This window comes from Microcaecilia unicolor, chromosome 9 (genome assembly GCF_901765095.1).
Source record: "Microcaecilia unicolor chromosome 9, aMicUni1.1, whole genome shotgun sequence".
In the NCBI taxonomy this organism is placed as follows: domain Eukaryota; kingdom Metazoa; phylum Chordata; class Amphibia; order Gymnophiona; family Siphonopidae; genus Microcaecilia; species Microcaecilia unicolor.
The window spans coordinates 36,755,679-36,773,678 of NC_044039.1; the positions used below are offsets into that span (position 1 = coordinate 36,755,679).

General features: G+C 48.3%; 1 protein-coding gene across 2 annotated transcripts in view; it reads left to right on the top strand.

The window, feature by feature from the left end:
• Nucleotides 1-18,000, top strand: part of LOC115478063 (zinc finger CCCH-type antiviral protein 1-like) — a 108,600-nt gene that overhangs the window by 11,655 nt on the left and 78,945 nt on the right. For both annotated transcript variants that reach the window (XM_030215294.1, XM_030215295.1), the window contains exons 2-3: nt 671-806; nt 10,878-11,370. In XM_030215294.1, the coding sequence (XP_030071154.1) occupies nt 671-806; nt 10,878-11,370 (629 nt within the window). The remainder of the gene's footprint in view (nt 1-670; nt 807-10,877; nt 11,371-18,000) is intronic.

An 18,000-nucleotide genomic window follows, 5' to 3' on the forward strand; every position in this document is an offset into this window, starting at 1 on the left:
TGAGATTTTCTATGTTTTTGTATCAGTACTTTGCCAAGCTTAAAGCAGGGGCGTAGCCAGACCTCAGCAGGAGGGGGGTCCAGAGCCTGAGGTGGAGGGGCATTGTTTAGCCGCCTCCCCCAGGTGCCCCGCCGCCGCCAAAACCCGCCGCCGCCACCAGGTACCTTGTTTGCTGGCAGAGGTCCTCAACCCCCTCCCAGCCAAAGAGTCTTCTTCAGCGCCAGTCGACTCTGGCGCCTTCGCTGTGTGATGATCTGTTTCGAACGCCTGACGTCCTGCGCTGTGCACATCCTGTATGTAGCCCCATGCAGGACGTAAGGCGTCAGAAACAGATCACACAGTGAAGGCGCCGGAGTCAACCGGCACTGAAGAAGACTCTTCGGCTGGTGGGGGTTGGGGATCCCTGCCAACAAACAAGGTACCTGGGGGGGGGGGGGGTCAGTGGCACCGGTGGTTCGGCAGCTGGGGGGGGGTCAAATGTAGAGGGGGCCAGGGCTTAATCTGTGGGGGCCCATGCCCCCGTTGCCCCACGTAGCTACGTCCCTGGCTTAAAGCACAAATTTCCATCTTTTCCCTTAAAAGACAAGGTAAAGTGGGGATTGTGGGTCTGGATATATTTGGGTGAAATACTTGTTCCTTGGAATTATTTCATACTTATCTTCCCTTCCAGGATTCATTGCAGATTGTCCCACGATATTCACTCGGAGTGTAACAAAACTGTGCTGAAGGCCAATGAAATTAGCGGGCTCAACGAAGAGGAGCTGCGGGTGCTGTTGCTCCAGAATGATTCCTCATTTCTACCAGAGGTGAGATGTACTGCTACAGGATCTGCTTCCACTTGAGAGAACCCCTGGTTATAAGAACCATTGTGTTTTCAAGAGCATCCAGTCAAAAGTATTTATAAAAACACTTTGACTGGGTTGCAAAAGACAAGCCGATGAAAGAAAAAGGAACATAAAGTCAAAACAATTGAAAAATGTAGATATCTGCATTCCAAATGGTTGCTGAGGTCCTTTTCCCCATTTTTAAGCAAAAGAAAATATGTCTGAGAACACAAGAAGATTTGTTGTTGATAATTTAAGACAATAATAATTATTCAAAGAAATAGAGTTTGTTGGTAGCTTGGACCCTTGTGCGGTTGGTTGATATAATTGATCCAGGTTCATCTTGAGTCTGTATTTTGTTGATCTACTCTTATAAAATTGCCCAGTGATATACATGTGTACGATAGGTGCACAGAAAAAGAAGGTAACTCTATAAAAGCACCATTTTTAGGCATCAAGAAAACACCCATTTTGGAGTCTATTCTAGAAAGAAAAATAGGCGCCTACTTTCCTTTATAGAACGTGGAGGGGCATAATCAAACGGGGTGCGCAAGTTTTCCTGAGGGCTTTCTCGCAGGACGTCACCGCAAAGGAGTGGAGAAACCCGTATTATCGAAACAAGATGGGCGTCCATCTTCTGTTTCGATAATACGGTCGGGGACGCCCAAATCTCAACATTTAGGTCGACCTTAGAGATGGTCGTCCCCAGTTTTCGGCAATAATGGAAACCGAGGACGCCCATCTCAAAAACGACCAAATCCAGTCATTTGGTCATGGGAGGAGCCAGCGTTCATAGTGCACTGGTCCCCCTGACATGCCAGGACACCAACCGGGCACCCTAGGGGGCACTGCAGTGGACTAACTGATGCACTAACTGAATGGAAAAAGGCATGCAGTGGTCACTAACCACCTCCCACCCCAAAAAAACAACTTAAAAAACTTTTGTCTTTTTTTTTAGAGTATGGGTGAAGGACGTCCTTCGCTATGCCTCCGTCCCTTCGACGGCAGTTGAGGATGTCCTTTGCTATTTATTTATTTAGATTTTGTTGACACCTTTTTCAGTAGTAGCTCAAGGTGAGTTACATTCAGGTACACTGGATATTTCTATGCCTTCATCCATGCAACTGCAGTTGATGTCCTTCGATATGCCTCCATCCCTGCGATGGCGATGGCAGTTGAGGATGTCCAAAATGTGGATGTTTGTGAGAAGGATGTCCATGCCTGGATGTTTCTATGAGAAGGACATCCATGCCTGCTATGCCTCAGACACCCCCTTTATTTATTTGGATTTTGGATCACAAGTAGCAGCAGTGGGATTTCAATCGGCCACCTCTGGATTGCAAGACCAGTGCTCTAACCACTAGGCCACTCCTCCACTCCACTCCATTCCCTTGAAATTTGGCCATCCCTGTGGGGGGGGCAGTATGCAGGTCTCTGGGGGGGAGGTTTGTGTGTGTCAGTGGAGGCATAACGAAGGCATGGACGTACTTCTTTCAAACATTTTGCACGTCCTCAACTGCCCCCCCCCCCCCACAGGGATGGCCAAATTTCAAGGGAGTGGAGTGGAGGAGTGGCCTAGTGGTTAGAGCACTGGTCTTGCACCTTAAGCTACTACTGAAAAAGGTGTGAGCAAAATCTAAATAAATAAATAGCAAAGGACATCCTCAACTGCCGTCGCAGGGACAGAGGCATAGCGAAGGACGTCCTTCACCCATACTCTAAAAAAAAAAGACAAAAGTTTTTAAAGTTGTTTTTTTGGGGGTGGGAGGTGGTTAGTGACCACTGGAGGAGTCAAGGGAGGTCATCCCCGATTCCCTCTGGTGGTCATCTGGTCATTTAGGGCACATTTTTGTGGTTTGGTCGTAAAAAAAAAGGACCAAGTAAAGTTGGCCAAGTGTTCATTAGGGATGTCCTTCTTTTTTCCATTATCGCTTGAGGATGCCCATCTGTTAGACACGCCCCAGTCCCACCTTCGCTACGCCTCTGACACGCCCCCGAGAACTTTGGCCATCCCCATGACGGGAAGCAGTTGGGGACGCCCAAAATCAGCTTTTGATTATGCCAATTTGGGCGATGCTGAGAGAAGGACGCTCATCTCCCGATTTGTGTCGAAAGATGGGCGCCCTTCTCTTTCGAAAATAAGCCTGATAGTGTAACAGGTCAAATATATAAGCATATTTTAGTGTAAATGCTCATGCCTATTTTGCCAAAGAATGCACATAAATTATACAGTAGCATTCTGTATTTAATTGTTTGCCCCACCCCTGCTCCACCCAAACTCTGCTGATGTGAATGCCTACCTGTATAGTGTGTGCTATTGAAGAATGGCACACACTTAGATCCAGATTGTTTATATAGCGCTATAAGTTACGCCCAACATCTGCACATAACTTAACTGAGTAAAGAGCCAATCAGTGCTGATAACTGGGTTATACTCTTAAACCCAGATTTTATATATAGCGCTACGAGTTATGCCCAATTTCCACGCATAACTTAATTGAGTAATAAACCAGTCAGCTCAGATAACTGGGTGATGCACTTAAACCCAGAATCTATATATTGTGCTACAAGTTCTGCCCAGTTTTCGTTCATAACTTAATTGAGTAATGAGCCAATCAGCGCTGATAACTGGGTGATAACCAATTATCAGCACTAATTGACAATCATTAGAATTCATGCACATATCCGATTCTATAACAGAGTGCGCCTAAATCCTAACACGTAACTATTTGGGGGTGGGGGTGAGGATGGGGCGTTTCTGGGGAGCGTACCCAAAAAATTTATATGTGTTGATACAGGATCAGGCCAAAGCTCGCCTAAGTTAGGCACTGGCATTTAAGCCTGCTTATATCAGGCCTAATTGCAGGCGCCTCCAGTTAGGCATAGTTTAGCCCTAAGTGTGATTCTATAAAGGACATATACGCCTTATAGAATTGTGCTAAGCATGTTAAATGATGCCGATTTTTAGGTGCTACTTTTAGAATTTATCCCTTACAGAGTAGCATCTGTACAGAATATTGTTATTTAAGTTTGAGGTCCATTTATTTGATATACTGCCTATCACAGTGGAAGAACGGATTTGATATATTAGTGGAAGAATTCTATATAGGTTCTGCAGGCTACCGGTAACCAATGTTTTTCTCTAAGTAGGGGGGGGGGGGTGCATGGGCCTGTCTCTTGACTGTCACCACCATGTTCTTGATCAGTTGAAGATGTTTCAGATCTTATATGCGCAGGCTTGAGACGTGTAAATGAGCAAGATACTGGAATTGACAAGTGGCCAATTTAGATTTAGTGGCTCCTTATAGAATTGGCCCCATAAAGCTTACTTTCATGTGACATATATGTAGGCTTCCACAAGAGCATTGAATAGTTGGCATGGGAGTGGAATTGGCACTCGTGCATGCATTTTCTAGAATACCACATAAACATCAATTGTTACTGGCACATACATGAACATACCGTATTTTTCGGACTATAAGACGCACTTTTTTCCCCAAAAATTTGGGAGGAAAATGGGGGGGTGCGTCTTATAGTCCGAAGGTAGCGTTTTTGGACTGCCGTCCCGTACTTACACGATCCCACGTTCCGTGGTGGTCTAGTGACGTCGGGGCAGGAAAGAGCCCCCTCTTTCCTGCCCATCGCGCTGTTCTCCGTGCTCCTCACTGCTTCCTGACGGTCTCGGCGATATTCAAAATGGCCGCCGAGAATCTCCCTGCCCTCCCCTCCTGTCCAGCAATCTGGCCCCCCTCCCTCCGTCCGAATTCCAAGGCCCCCCTCCGTTCCTCCCTCCGTCCAAATTTCAAAAGCAATCTTCTCACTTCATCGGGGTTACGGCGACAGCAACACACAGTGAAAAGCATGCAGGCTCTCGCTTCAGCCTTCACTTGTCTGTCTCTCAGCTCTGGTCCCGCCCTTGCAGAAACAGGACATGAGAGCGGGACCAGAGCTGAGAGACAGACAAGTGAAGGCTGAAGCGAGAGCCTGCATGCTTTTCACTGTGTGTTGCTGTCGCCGTAACCCCGACGAAGTGAGAAGATTGCTTTTGAAATTTGGACGGAGGGAGGAACGGAGGGGGGCCTTGGAATTCGGACGGAGGGAGGGGGGCCAGATTGCTGGACAGGAGGGGAGGGCAGGGGGGAGAGAGATTGCTGGACAAGAGGGGAGGGGAGGGCAGGGGGGAGAGAAGAGATCGCTGGACAAGAGGGGAGGGCAGGGGGGAGAGAGAAGAGATCGCAGGGCAGGAGGGAGAGGAGAATTGCTGAACATGGATGGATGATTGGAGGGGGCAGGGGAGAGAGGAAATTTACTGGATATGCGTGGATGGAGGAGAGGCCAGGGGAGAATGGAGAGTTGCTGGACATGGATGGATGGAGGGGAGGGAAGTCAGGAAGGAGATGCACATGGATGGAGGGGAGGGAAGAGAGGAGAAATGCTGGATATGGATGGATGGATGGATGGATGGATGGATGGAGTGGAGGGCAGGGAAGAGAGAAGAAATGTTGGACAAGTATGAAGGGAAGGGAAGGAAAGAAAAAGGAAGGAGATGCACATGGATGGAGGGGAAGGGAGAGAGGAGAAATGCTGGATATGTATGGAGGGGAAATTGCTGAATTTAAGGGCTGGATCGGAACACTTTCAGGACAGATGCCGAAACTTGAGGAAGGATAGGGACAGGGCTACAGGTGGTAGACATGACGCATAAGGACACAGGAGGATGGTGGACATGGTGAGAGAAAAAATAGCAAATGGAAAGAAGACACTACATAAAACAGAAGACGGGACCAAAGCGAATAGAAAAATTATGATCAGACAACAAAGGTAGAAAAAAGTATTTTATTCAGAATTTATTAATTGGAATATGTCAGCTTTTGGAGATGTGTATCTGTGATATTTTTCATGCAAGTTTCAATTTTTCTAGTATTGCTGCATGCTGAGTCTGACTTCTTGAGGTAGCTTTCTAGTTCAGTATTTTGGCCTCATATTTTTTTTATTTCTAGTTCCTTGTGTCATATCTGTTGCCATGTGTTTTTCACGTGTGATCAAGGTACAGTATTCTGCTAGTGTGTAGTATTTGCAGCCCTTTTTGTTTTGTTTTTCATTAGGTTGTGTACTGATGTTTTAGAGCCTGGTGTAATTATAGTGCTGCCTTTCCACGCATAAGGTTGTAGCTCGTCTTGTCCTTGGAATTAGTGCTGTTATGGTTTGGTAAGGTTATGAGTGAGTTTTTGCACAAGTTTGTGTATAGTGTTTTGCAGTGGAGAGATTATGTTTTGGCCTTACTGAGGTGGCACCAAAACATCAGAAAAGGTGTAGAGCCTAAATCATGACACACTACCTTTTGAAGGATCTACATATAGTGCAGGGGCCCGGCCCGGTGGCGGACAGAAGGGAGCGGGTGGAGGGGGGAGCGGCAGTGACCTCTGGGGGAGGGGGCAGGGGCGGCCTTGTCCCGGGCCCGGCCCAGTCTCTCGGCGGCCCTGCGACTAAGCATCAAAAAGGTGCCCGAACTGACCAGATGACCACCGGAGGGAATCGGGGATGACCTCCCCTTTCTCCCCCAGTGGTCACTAACCCCCTCCCACCCTCAAAAAAATCTTAAAAAATACTTTTTTGCCAGCCTCAAATGCCATGCTCGGGTCCATCGCAGCAGTATGCAGGTACTTGGAGCAGTTGTAGTGGGTGCAGTGTGCTTCAGGCAGGTGGACCCAGGCCCATCCCCCCCTACCTGTTACACTTGTGGCCTCCAAAACCCAACAGAAACCCACTGTACCCATATGTAGGTGCCCCCCCTTCATCCCTAAGGTATATGGTAGTGGTGTATAGTTTTGGGTTTTGGGGGGGGGGGGTTGGGGGGCTCAGCACCCAAGGTAAGGGAGATATGATCAATAAAGGAGAACACACACCATTCCTCCACACTATTCCTACTTACTATTTTACTTCCATGTTCTATCATCAACATGTTCCCTAAGATTCTTCTGTAACATTAATAGTCTAATTTCTAATGCTTTTCCGCCATTCTTGATACACTGTAAGCCATTATCATGTTACCCAAGATACTCTGTAACACAAAATGTCTATCTACTAATGTAATTTCACCATTCATGAAGTATTGTAAGCCACATTGAGCCTGCAAAGAGGTGGGAAAATGTGGGATACAAATGGAATAAATAATAATGCAGCTGAGAGCTTTTTCTGAAGTCCACTGCAGTGCCCCCTAGGGTGCCCAGTTGGTGTCCTGGCATGTGAGGGGGACCAGTGCACTACAAATGCTGGCTCCTCCCACGGCCAAATGACTTGGATTTGGTTGTTTTTGAGATGGGCGTCCTCCGTTTCCATTGTTGCCGAAAACCGGGGACGACCATCTCAAAAACGACCCAAGGACGAGCATCTCTAAGGTCAACCTAAATTTCATGATTTGGGCGTCCCCGACCGTGTTATTGAAACGAAAGATGGACGCCCGTCTTGTTTCAATAATACGGGTTGCCCCGCCCCTTTACGGGACCATCCTGCGAGGACACCCTCATGAAAACTTGGGCCCCCCATTCGATTATGCCCCTCATAGAAACATATAGGAGGTAATTCAGTAAACAGTGCCCAAGGTTAGGTGCTGGGATGATATAAGTACATAAGTATTGCCATACTGGGAAAGACCAAAGGTCATCAAGCCCAGCATTCTGTTTCCAGCAGTGGCCAATCCAGGTCACAAATACCTGGCAATATCCCAAAAAAGTACAAAACGTTTTATACTGCTTATCCCAGAAATAGTGGATTTTCCCCAAGTCCATTTAATAACGGTCTATGGACCTTTCCTTTAGGAAGCCATCCAAACCTTTTTTAAACTCTGCTAAGCAAACCGCCTTTCCACATTCTCTGGCAACGAATTCCAGAGTTTAATTACACGTTGAGTGAAGAAATATTTTCTCCGATTCGTTTTAAATTTACTCCTCACTAAGGGGTCCTTTTACTAAGCTGCAGGAAAATGGGTCCTGCAGTAGCAGTGGAGGTTGTTTTTCCCATGTGCCAGGGCCTCTTACCTCGTGGCCATGCGGCAGGGAGCACTTACCCCCACCCATTGAGGTGGCGGTAAGGGCTCCCACAGTAACCCAGCGGTAACTGGGCAGCGTGCGTGGATGCCCTGTTAGCGCTGCTGTATTTAAAAAATGGCGCACACTCAAGGCAGAACTACCACCAGCTGTGTTGGGCTGGCAGTAGTTCTGAGTTAGCGTGTGTTTAGGCAGTGGGATGATTCTCACTAAGATATTATTCTGTAAAGGGAGCTCTGCGCAGAATGAGCTTTACAGACTACTAGCTTAGTGCACATCTTGTGCCAGTCTTTGGGCATGAGCATTCAAGCCGTTGTAAACACTGGTGCTCAACTAATGGCAGGCATGCAAATGACATTATTCGATAACATCGCGCTTAAATCCTGGGAATGCCCCAGACCCACCCATGCCCCTCCCATGGCCCAGGGGCGTATCTGTGTGGGGCCACAGGGGCCTGGGCCCCCGCAGATTTTGCCCTGGCCCCCCTCCCGCCGCCAGCCCTTTCCCGCTGCGACGTTCGGACGTCGTGTGAGGTCAGACTCCGAACTGGATTCAGCCGCTCAACTCCAGCACGTCGGCCACTGCGGATGAAGAACTTGAAAGACGTCACCTCGGGTTGGCTGGAGGGGGTTGGGGTCCCCCGCCAGCTGAAGAAATATTTTTAAAGGCCCAAGAGGAAGCGGACCTCGGCACAAAAGTAAATAACGGCAGCGGGGGAGGGCTGGCGGCGGGAGGAGGGGTGGAGAGAGTTGTTGGTGGCGGTGGGGGGGTCCGGTAATGGCGGCGGGGGGGGGGGGCTAAAATGTTCCCTCTGGCTCTGGCCCCCCTCTACCGCCGGAGGCCAGATACGCCTCTGCCATGGCCATGCCCCCTTTGGAGTTCTAGAATAGGACGTAGGGCTGATCTGCACGTAACTCCAAATGAGTACCAGTTACCATCAGTTATTGATTGTTAGCGCCTGATTAGCTCAGTGATCTGCCCCAAATTTGTGTTCCCAACTCTGATCAACCTATACAGTATCCGGCAGTTATGGCCTTTACAAAATAGGTAGAGCATATGCACCTAGATGTTGTTGTATAGAATTACCCTCCACACAGGAGCAGTGGGATATCTTTTTGGTTGTGGGGCTTACTAGCCAAACTTTGTCGCTTTACTGAAGCTTTCTAGTTAGTGATGCCATATAAGACAAAGAGGCAGTGGTGGCCCTACTGTTAGGCCAGTTGAGGCGGGGGCATCAGACCTCACTCTCCAGGGAGTGGCATTCTCCTCTTCCCTTCTCAACCCTCGTCCCACGTTTACCTTAGTTTTTTCTTTTACTAAAGGCAGCAGTGGCCGCGATTTCCATAGGCTGCTGTGCTGCCGGCACCGGCCTCTTGTCCCTACTGTGGCCCACCTCTTGATGTAACAACTTCCTGTTTCCTCAGAGACAGGACATAGTAGAGCGATGAGGGCGGTGCCAGCGGCAAGGCAGCATGGGAATCGCTGCTGCCTTTTGGAAAAGAATAAAATAAGTTAAATGCAGGCAAGAGGGTTGAGGAGGGAAGGGGGAGATGCCAGACAGGGCAGGGGTGGCATCTGATCTCTGCCTCGGGCGACAGATTGTCTTGGGCTGCCCCTGCACAAAGGTGATTGGGGATAGCCCCAGTGGCCTGTCTTATTCCATCTTCTATGTACGTGTGCACTTTTACCCACTGTAGGAGGAGGGATTGCTGGGGTGGGATTCAGGCAGGGTTTGGAATTCCATGTTTGCGTTTGAATTTTCAAAAGCATGCATCATTTTGGTCAGAAAAAGTACCCAAACCAAACGCAGGTGCAGATGTGTGTGTGAGCATTTTTATCTTCAGGCAGTTTTCACGGTGAAAGTATATGCATTTTTTTGCTTTGAAATTTAGATCAAAGTTCAGACTTTGCAGATGTTACCCTCCTCATGGCATATGTAGCAGGAAATTTCAGAGTTGGTGACATGGTAGATGATTTTCTGATGATTATGTGGGAAAGCAACTTCTTCCTCCACTTTCTGAATGAAAACCATGACTATGAGGCCACTAAGCAGAGAAAATGTTGTATTCTGGAATACATTACTTAACGTGCTGCAGTTTATTAAACTATGTTTGTTGGAGAAGGGGATCCACAAAATCCTGAGTGGAGTAGAAAAGGTAAATGTGGATCAATTGTTTATTCTTTCAAAAAATCAAAGACTAGGAGACACACCCTGAAATTACATAGTAATACTTCTAAAACAATTAGAAGAAAATATTTATTTTTACTCAATGCATAGATGCTCTGGAACTCGTTGCAGGAGGGTGTGGTACAAGCAGTTAACATAGGTGGGTTCAAAAAAGGTTTGGATAAGTTCTTGGAGGTAAAGAAAGGTAGATAGGGGGAAAATCAATGCTTATCTTTGGGGTTTGGTAACATAGAATCTTGCAACTTTTTGGGTTCCTGCCAAGTATTGTATTTCTGACCTGGTTTGTCCATGGAATCAGGATATAGGACTAGATGGACCTTTGGTCTTACTTGGTATGGCAATTTTTATGTTCTTATGATGTGTTCTCTGTATTATTTTTAATGTTTGTAATGATAGATAGCTTCCTGTAAATAATAGGAACTATCTTTTATTGAAGTTTTCATGATGTTTCATGATGCATTTGTCAACTCCCCCCCCCCCCAACATATATTTCTACTGACAACCTATTTTTGTTTTAATGACAACACAACGTTTTACTGACTGTCAGGAAAAAAAACACTTCGTAGAGGAGTAATCTGGGTGGGGGTTTGTTTCCCCTCAGAGGATGTTGGAGGGAGATGGCTCCCTCTCACAAGATTTTGAAGCCTGCTGAGGTTTAGCACCTTCTTCTTTGGACCCACATATATCAGTTCGAGCTCCTTCCTAAAGTTGGAGGGAACCAGAAGAGAGGTGAAACATCCCCCCCCCCCATAAATTTGGGGGTGCAGTCAACCCTCACGTATGATAAAACTGACTTATAATTCTGTCTTCCTTTTTCAGGTGTGTTTCAAATACAAGGGCAGTGAGCAAGCTGAGGCCTGTGAGGAGGGGGATAACTGTAGAAAACTCCATGTCTGTCGATTTTTTACCAGAGGGGAGTGTAGATTCTTTAAATGCAAGAGGTCTCACAACCTTTTGGACCCAATAGCAATAAAGCTGCTTCGGATTCGAGGTCTGAGGATGGAGGTCGTTCAGAATATCCAGCTCCTTTGTAACTACAGACACAGAGAAACCTGTAGAGAATGGACAGAAAGAGACCCATTAAAGAGAAAAGAGCAGCCAAAACAAAAGTCCTCAAAACAGTACCAAACACGGGATAAGAAGCAGAAGAAGAATCAGAAATCAACACTGAATAACGTGGAGAAGAAAGGCTCAGTACAGAATAAGGAGCAGGAGAATGATATTCAGAAGAAGAATCAGGAATCAACTCTGAATAACGTGGAGAAGAAAGGCTCAGTACAGAATAAGGAGCAGGAGAAGGATATTCAGAAAGGTAAAAGTCCAACATGAATGAATGTGAGACTACTTTTTAATACAGAGAAATGGCTGAAAGAAAATTGCATTTTAATGTGGCCGTCAAATTAGAACTATGTTATTTTTCTCTCCTGTGCGTACCTTCAGAGGACAATTTTCAAAGCTATTTCCATGGTGAAAACAGATTTTACCCATGGAAATGAACTTTTTGAAGATTGATGGCATGATACAAACCATAAACAAATAGAAAGGTACAATAACAGTCATCTTCATTTTGTGATATGACTGCAATGAACATACACTAACCTACCTCATCCCCCAAATTCCTATTCCGAAACTCCCCTGTACCGCCCTTTACATTCTAACAATCAGGATGGTTATGAAACCATATCTCGAAGTTACCAAAGGACTCTGAATAGACCACTACATCTCATCCACCCACCCCTCATCCCCAAAGAAGTCGGGTTCAGAAAGCCTTGGTTCTTATGACCCTCTGAGCTAAACTATAGTGAATGAAGAAAGAAAGAAAGAAAGAGAAAAAAAAATCCACACATCAAGATCCCATATCTTTGTCAAAGTGAGATTGCCATCCTTTTAATGTGAGGTTCTCATTTATCAGTTTGGTGCAAGTTTTTAGCCATCATGTTTTGTCAGGTGTTTGTTTGAGGAAGTCTCACAGTTAATTTACCTTAATTTCTGGGAAAGAATCTGTCACTTTTTTCAACTTTGAGAGTGTACCACTCCACTTGATTTCATGTCGTTTCATTTTTGTGCTGTTTGGATTTGGATGCCCATAACCAAATTATATGTTTTGTTTCCCAGACTTGTTAACAGTCTTCTGAAGCAATTAAATCAAAGACTTGAAACAAAGAAATATTATTCTACCATCCACCAGGCATTCTAATGAGAACATGATATCAGCCATTCAAATTGTGTTGGCTTATTTGTGTAGTTGTATGGCTCGAGGGGATGATGTTTGTCCCTTTCCTGTTTGTCCAAAGCAGTTTACTTATGTATAGTGGGATCTGTGGAAAAAACATCAGTACAGAAGAAGTAGCAAATGGTCTATCTGATAACATTATCTATCTATATAAAACGCACATCCAACGTTCTATTGAAGCCTCCACAAGTCCCAACGTTCTAATCCATGGTGGTGTAGATCAAAGTTTGCCCATGAGTGTTTGCCCCGCCCTCACATTAAACTCGATGACGTCAAGGGCGGAGCAATGGAACTCAACCAATTGCATCGCTCCGCCCTCGACGTCTTCACGTTTCACACGAGGGCGGGGCAGACATCGATCTACACCACTACGAGCCAGGCAGGGGGAGGAGTACGTGTGTTTCCCTACTCCTCTCCCTGCCCACGAATCAGCTCTCTGTGCCCCCCCTCGGCGCAACACCCCAGCCCCTCCGCCCCGGCGCATCACACAAGCCCCTACCCCTCCCCTCCCCCTCGGCGCATCACCAAAGCCCCTCCCCCAGGCGCATCACCCAAGCCCATACCACCCCCCCCCCCCCGGCCACATCAACCCCCTTGCCACCCGCAGACGCCAATACTAACGCTGTCCGGCCGCTACTGCTTCTCCTGTTGAGCAGCAGCGGCCGGAAAAAAAAAAAAAGCAAAAAAAAGATTTTAAACCTGAAACATGGATCCGGACAGCCATCTGGCATTGGCTGACGTCTCTGCAGCCACTCCTCCTCTCCCCTGCACGTCACTGCCCTGCAGGAAGACCCCAGAGGAGCGCAGCAACATCACAGGGGAGAGGAGGAGCGGCTGCAGAGACAAAAGCCAATGCCAGCTGGCTGTCTACGGAGCCGTGTTTCAGGTTTTAAATCATTTTTTTGCTTTTTTCTTTTGTACAGGTCGCTGCTGCTCAACAGGAGAAGCAGCAGCGGACGGACAGCGTTAGTATTGGCGGCTGCGGGTGGCGAGGGGGTTGATGTGCCTGGGGGGGGGTAGGGGCTTGGGTGATGCGCCGGGACGGAGGGGCTTGGGTGATGCGCAGGGGGGGGGGGCAGGAGGGGAGGGGAGGGTCGCTGGACATGTGTGGCTGCATGGGGAAAAGAGGAGAGTCGGACATGGATGGCTGCAAGGGGCGCAGGAAAGAGGGAGGTGGGGAGGGGGTCTTGAGACCAGATGCGTGGCTGCAGGGGGAGCAGGGGAGATAGAAGGGATGCTGCAGGGGGGGGCTGGGGAAAGGAGGGTCGCTGGACATGGGTGGCTCTGGGGGGGCAGGGGAGAGAGGTGGGTCGCTGAACATGGGTGGCTACAGGGGGGGGCAAGGGGAAAGGAGAGGAGGGTCGTTGGAAATGGGTGCCTGCAAGGGGGTAGGGGAGAGGAGGGTCTCAGGACATGGGTAGCTGCAGGGGGAGAGGAGGGTTGCTGGACATGGGTGGCTGCAGGGGGGGCAGGAAAGAGGGAGGTGGGGAGGGTGTCTTGAGACCAGATGCGTGGCTGCAGGGGGAGCAGGGGAGATAGAAGGGATGCTGCAGGGGGAGCTGGGGGAAAGGAGGGTCGCTGGACATGGGTGGCTCTGGGGGGGCAGGGGAGAGAGGTGGGTCGCTGGACATGGGTGGCTACAGGGGGGGCAAGGGGAAAGGAGAGGAGGGTCGTTGGAAATGGGTGCCTGCAAGGGGGCAGGGGAGAGGAGGGTCTCAGGACATGGGTAGCTGCAGGGGGAGAGGAGGGTTGCTGGACATGGGTGGCTGCAGGGGGGCAGGGGAGAGGAGGATCGCTGGACATGGGTGGCTGCAGGGGGGGCAGGGGAGAGAGGAGGGCCGCTGCACATGCCTGGCTGCAGGGGGAGAGGAGGGTTGGTGGGGAGGGGGTCCTGAGACCAGATGGGTGACTGCAGGGGGGCAGGGGAGACAGGAGGGACGCTGCAGGGGAGGGGGGAGTACCTTGCTAGCACCCGTTTCATTGCCTACCGAAACGGGCCTTTTATACTAGTTTACAATATTTGTATGGAATCCTGTCTCAGGTACCTTATTGTAGTACACCCACAACTATATATATTGTAATGCTTAATGGCATTAAAAACAACTTGTGCAAAAATGCATTAGGCATGTGAGAAGCTTAACATAATCTCTTTATTCTCTTAGTGAATGAATCCAGGATGGCTGACTCTCCCTTTGGAAAGGGTTAAAAAAAAAGAAAGGCAAAAAAATTAAAGGCAACCCAGTTAGTACAGGGAGTGCATAGGAAAGTGTGAGATATGGAGTAGGGACTAGAGGGCATGAAATGAAGCTGCAAGGAGATACACAAGAGGATCATCAGGAAATAATTTTCACAGAAAGGGTGGGAGATGCCTGGAATTTATTAATTTTGTCTGTCCATCTATCTGTTTATTTATTTACTGCTTTTTAAAAAAGAAATTCATCCAAAATGGTGCACAGGAAGATTAAGCCAGACAAAGGAAATAGACAATTCAAGCAGTAAAAATATTCAAACAGTACACATTATGTTAAATTATGCTACTTACAATGTCAACCCAATACACGTTAAATCCTCTTAATAGATAGTAGAAGGATAACTGAAAGTGCAACATATAGACAGATAAGATAGTGTAATAGGAGCAAGTAATATAGAAAACTAGTAAAAAAGGCCCGTTTCTGACACAAATGAAACGGGCGCTAGCAAGGTTTTCCTCGGAGTGTGTGTGTTTGGGAGAGTGTATGTGAGAGTGAGTGTTTGAGAGTCAGAGTGAAAGTGTGAGTCCAATCCATTCTCCTCTGTCACCTGGCCCCTCCATTCATCCCTATCCAGCAATTCCGCTGTCTCCCTGAGGCCTGCCCTGCAATCCATATGCATCCATGGCCATCTGTCCCCTCCATTCATCCCTATCCAGCAATTCCCCTCTCCATGAGTCCTGCCCTTCCAATCCATGCCCATCCATGCTCCTTTGTCACCTGGCCCCTGCATTTTTCCCTATCCAGCATTTCCCCTCTCTGCCTGAGGCCTGCCCTGCAATCCATATCCATCCATGGCCATCTGTCTCCTCCATTCATCCCTATCCAGCAATTCCCCTCTCCCTGAGTCCTGCCCTTCCAATCCATGCTCCTCTTTCACCTGGCCCCTCCATTCATCCCTATCCAGCAATTCCCCTCTCTGCCTGAGGCCTGCCCTGCAATCCATATGCATCCATGCCCATCTGTGCCCTCCATTCATCCCTATCCAGCAATTCCCCTCTCCCTGAGTCCTGCCCTTCCAATCCATGCCCATCCATGCTCATCTGTCACCTGGCCCCTCCATTTTTCCCTATCCAGCATTTCCCCTCTCTGCCTGAGGCCTGCCCTGCAATCCATATCCATCCATGGCCATCTGCCCCCTCCATTCATCCCTTTCCAGCAATTGCCCTCTCTCCCTGAGCCCTGCCCTCCCAATCCATGCCCATCCATGCTCCTCTGTCCCCTGCCGCCTCCATTCATCCTTTCCAGCAAGTCCCCTGTGTCCCTTCCATGACCCCCCCTTGCATCCATGCTCCTCTCTCTCCCATGTCCCAGCCTGGGCCGCCCTCTTCTTCCCCCCCCCTTCGCATCCATGGTGTCGTTTCTCCCGTGCCCTCCCGCTCCCATTGTTTTTCTTTTGTGGCCACCCTCTTCGCTCCCCCCAACATGGTTTTTATTTTTTTTTCTTGTTTTTAAATGTACCTCCGTGGCGTTTCCGGCAGCGAAGCGTCAGGGAAGGAGGCGGTGGTCCCGACGTCTAGGTTTCCCTTCGCTGTGTTCCGCCTTCTTTTGACGTCATCCTTGACGTCAGAAGAAGGCGGAACACAGCGAAGGGAAGGCTAGACGTTGAGAGCTCCGCCTCCTTCCCTGACGCTTCGCTGCCGAGCGTTGCGATTGGATGAGTGTCATTGCTCCGCCCTCGACGTCATCACGTTTGACGCGTGGGCGGGGCAGACACAATGCGATCTCACCCCCTTCACTTTTGGCTAACAGAGGCTTCATTCGAACGTTGGAGGTGCGTTTTATATAGAGAGATATGGGTCACTAACAAGGAAAATGCATATGAATTAAGAAAAGGCATATGAAAATGATCTCAGTTGGAGTAAGACTGGATAAATAAGCAAGTTATTGGCCAGACTGGATGGACAGTGCAGGTCTTTATCTGCCATCATCTACTATGTTACTAAATGTGTAGAGCTAATTTTCACGTTTCTGGGCTGAGGTTTGGAAATAGGCAGGTATTTTTGAAAATTTTAACGTACCTATTGAGAGCAAGAAAACGTACTCACACAAAAAGCAAGTGTAAAGTACTTTTTCTTAGGCTACATTCCAAGGGAAAGTTTTTTTTTCTCTTTTTAAAACTGGTACAGAGTGTGTGCATAAAAAGTGCTGTGAACTTTGAAGATTGAGCTTGTGAAGCCCCAGTTTACATAGGCTGCTAAGGGAGGAATTAGGATGTACAGGTTGGAACATTCACAGTTCCCCAAGTATTGTAAAGAAGGCTCCACCAAAAGCAGGGTGTTTAATAGCAATGCTGGCAAATATACATACCTCCCTGAGGCCCCCTAACAACTCTCCCCACCCAAGATCCCATCTCTGGCATTACCAGGGGTCCATGCCCCTATGACTCCAGAATCCAAAATGGCCACCGTGGATCCTAGCAATAATATCATGGCATTATTGCTAGGGGTCAGCCTGCCAAATACAGGGATCAGATATATTTGTGTGTGTTGTGGGGGGGGGGGGGTCAGATTTGATCATGGGTGGGATGGGACAGCATGGTTATTGCTGGCTGGCAGGGGTGATGTTACGGCCGGAGCTTGTGAGCCTTTGGACCACAGAGAAAAGAAGGATTGTGGTTGACGAGTCTCTGTTAGGACAGGAACCCAGTTCAGAGAAATCTCGTAGGAACAGCCTTGAGCAACACAGGAGTGAGGTTAACAACTCAGAAGCAAAGCAAGGGTGGCTTAATAACCCAACTGCGTCCCGGGTTCCACTATGCCCACACAGCTAGGCACCTCCTGGAACGCACACACACTCACAAATAGGAGTGCGTTTGGAACCCTCTTACTTAGGACAGCGTGACAGGAACACAGTCATGCAGAACACGGTCTCTGGAACCCACTCCTACAGGATAGCGATACAGGAACCCACTCACACAGAATATGGTCTCTGGAACCCACTCACACAGGATAGCTTATCAGGAACTTGTTTCCACATGATAGTGTCTCAGGAACACCCTCTTACACAGGATAGCAATACAAGAACCCACTCATAAAGAATAACGTCTCTGAAACCCACTCGCACAGGATGACTTCACAAGAACCCGCTTCCACAGGATAGTGTCTCAGGAACACCTTCTTACACAGGATAACATTGCAGGAATCCACTCCCTGGCGAGCATTTGGCCGATTTTACTTGGTCCCTTTTTTTTCACGACCAAGCCTCGAAAAGGTGCCCGAACTGGCCAGATGACCACCGGAGGGAATCGGGGATGACCTCCCCTTACTCCCCCAGTGGTCACCAACCCCCTCCCACCCTAAAAAAAAATATTTTTTTCCAGCCTCTATGCCAGCCTCAAATGTCATACCCAGCTCCATCACAGCAGTATGCAGGTCCCTGGAGCACTTCAGGCAGGCGGACCCAGGCCCATCCACCCCCACACCTGTTACACTTGTGATGGTAAATGTAAGCCCTCCAA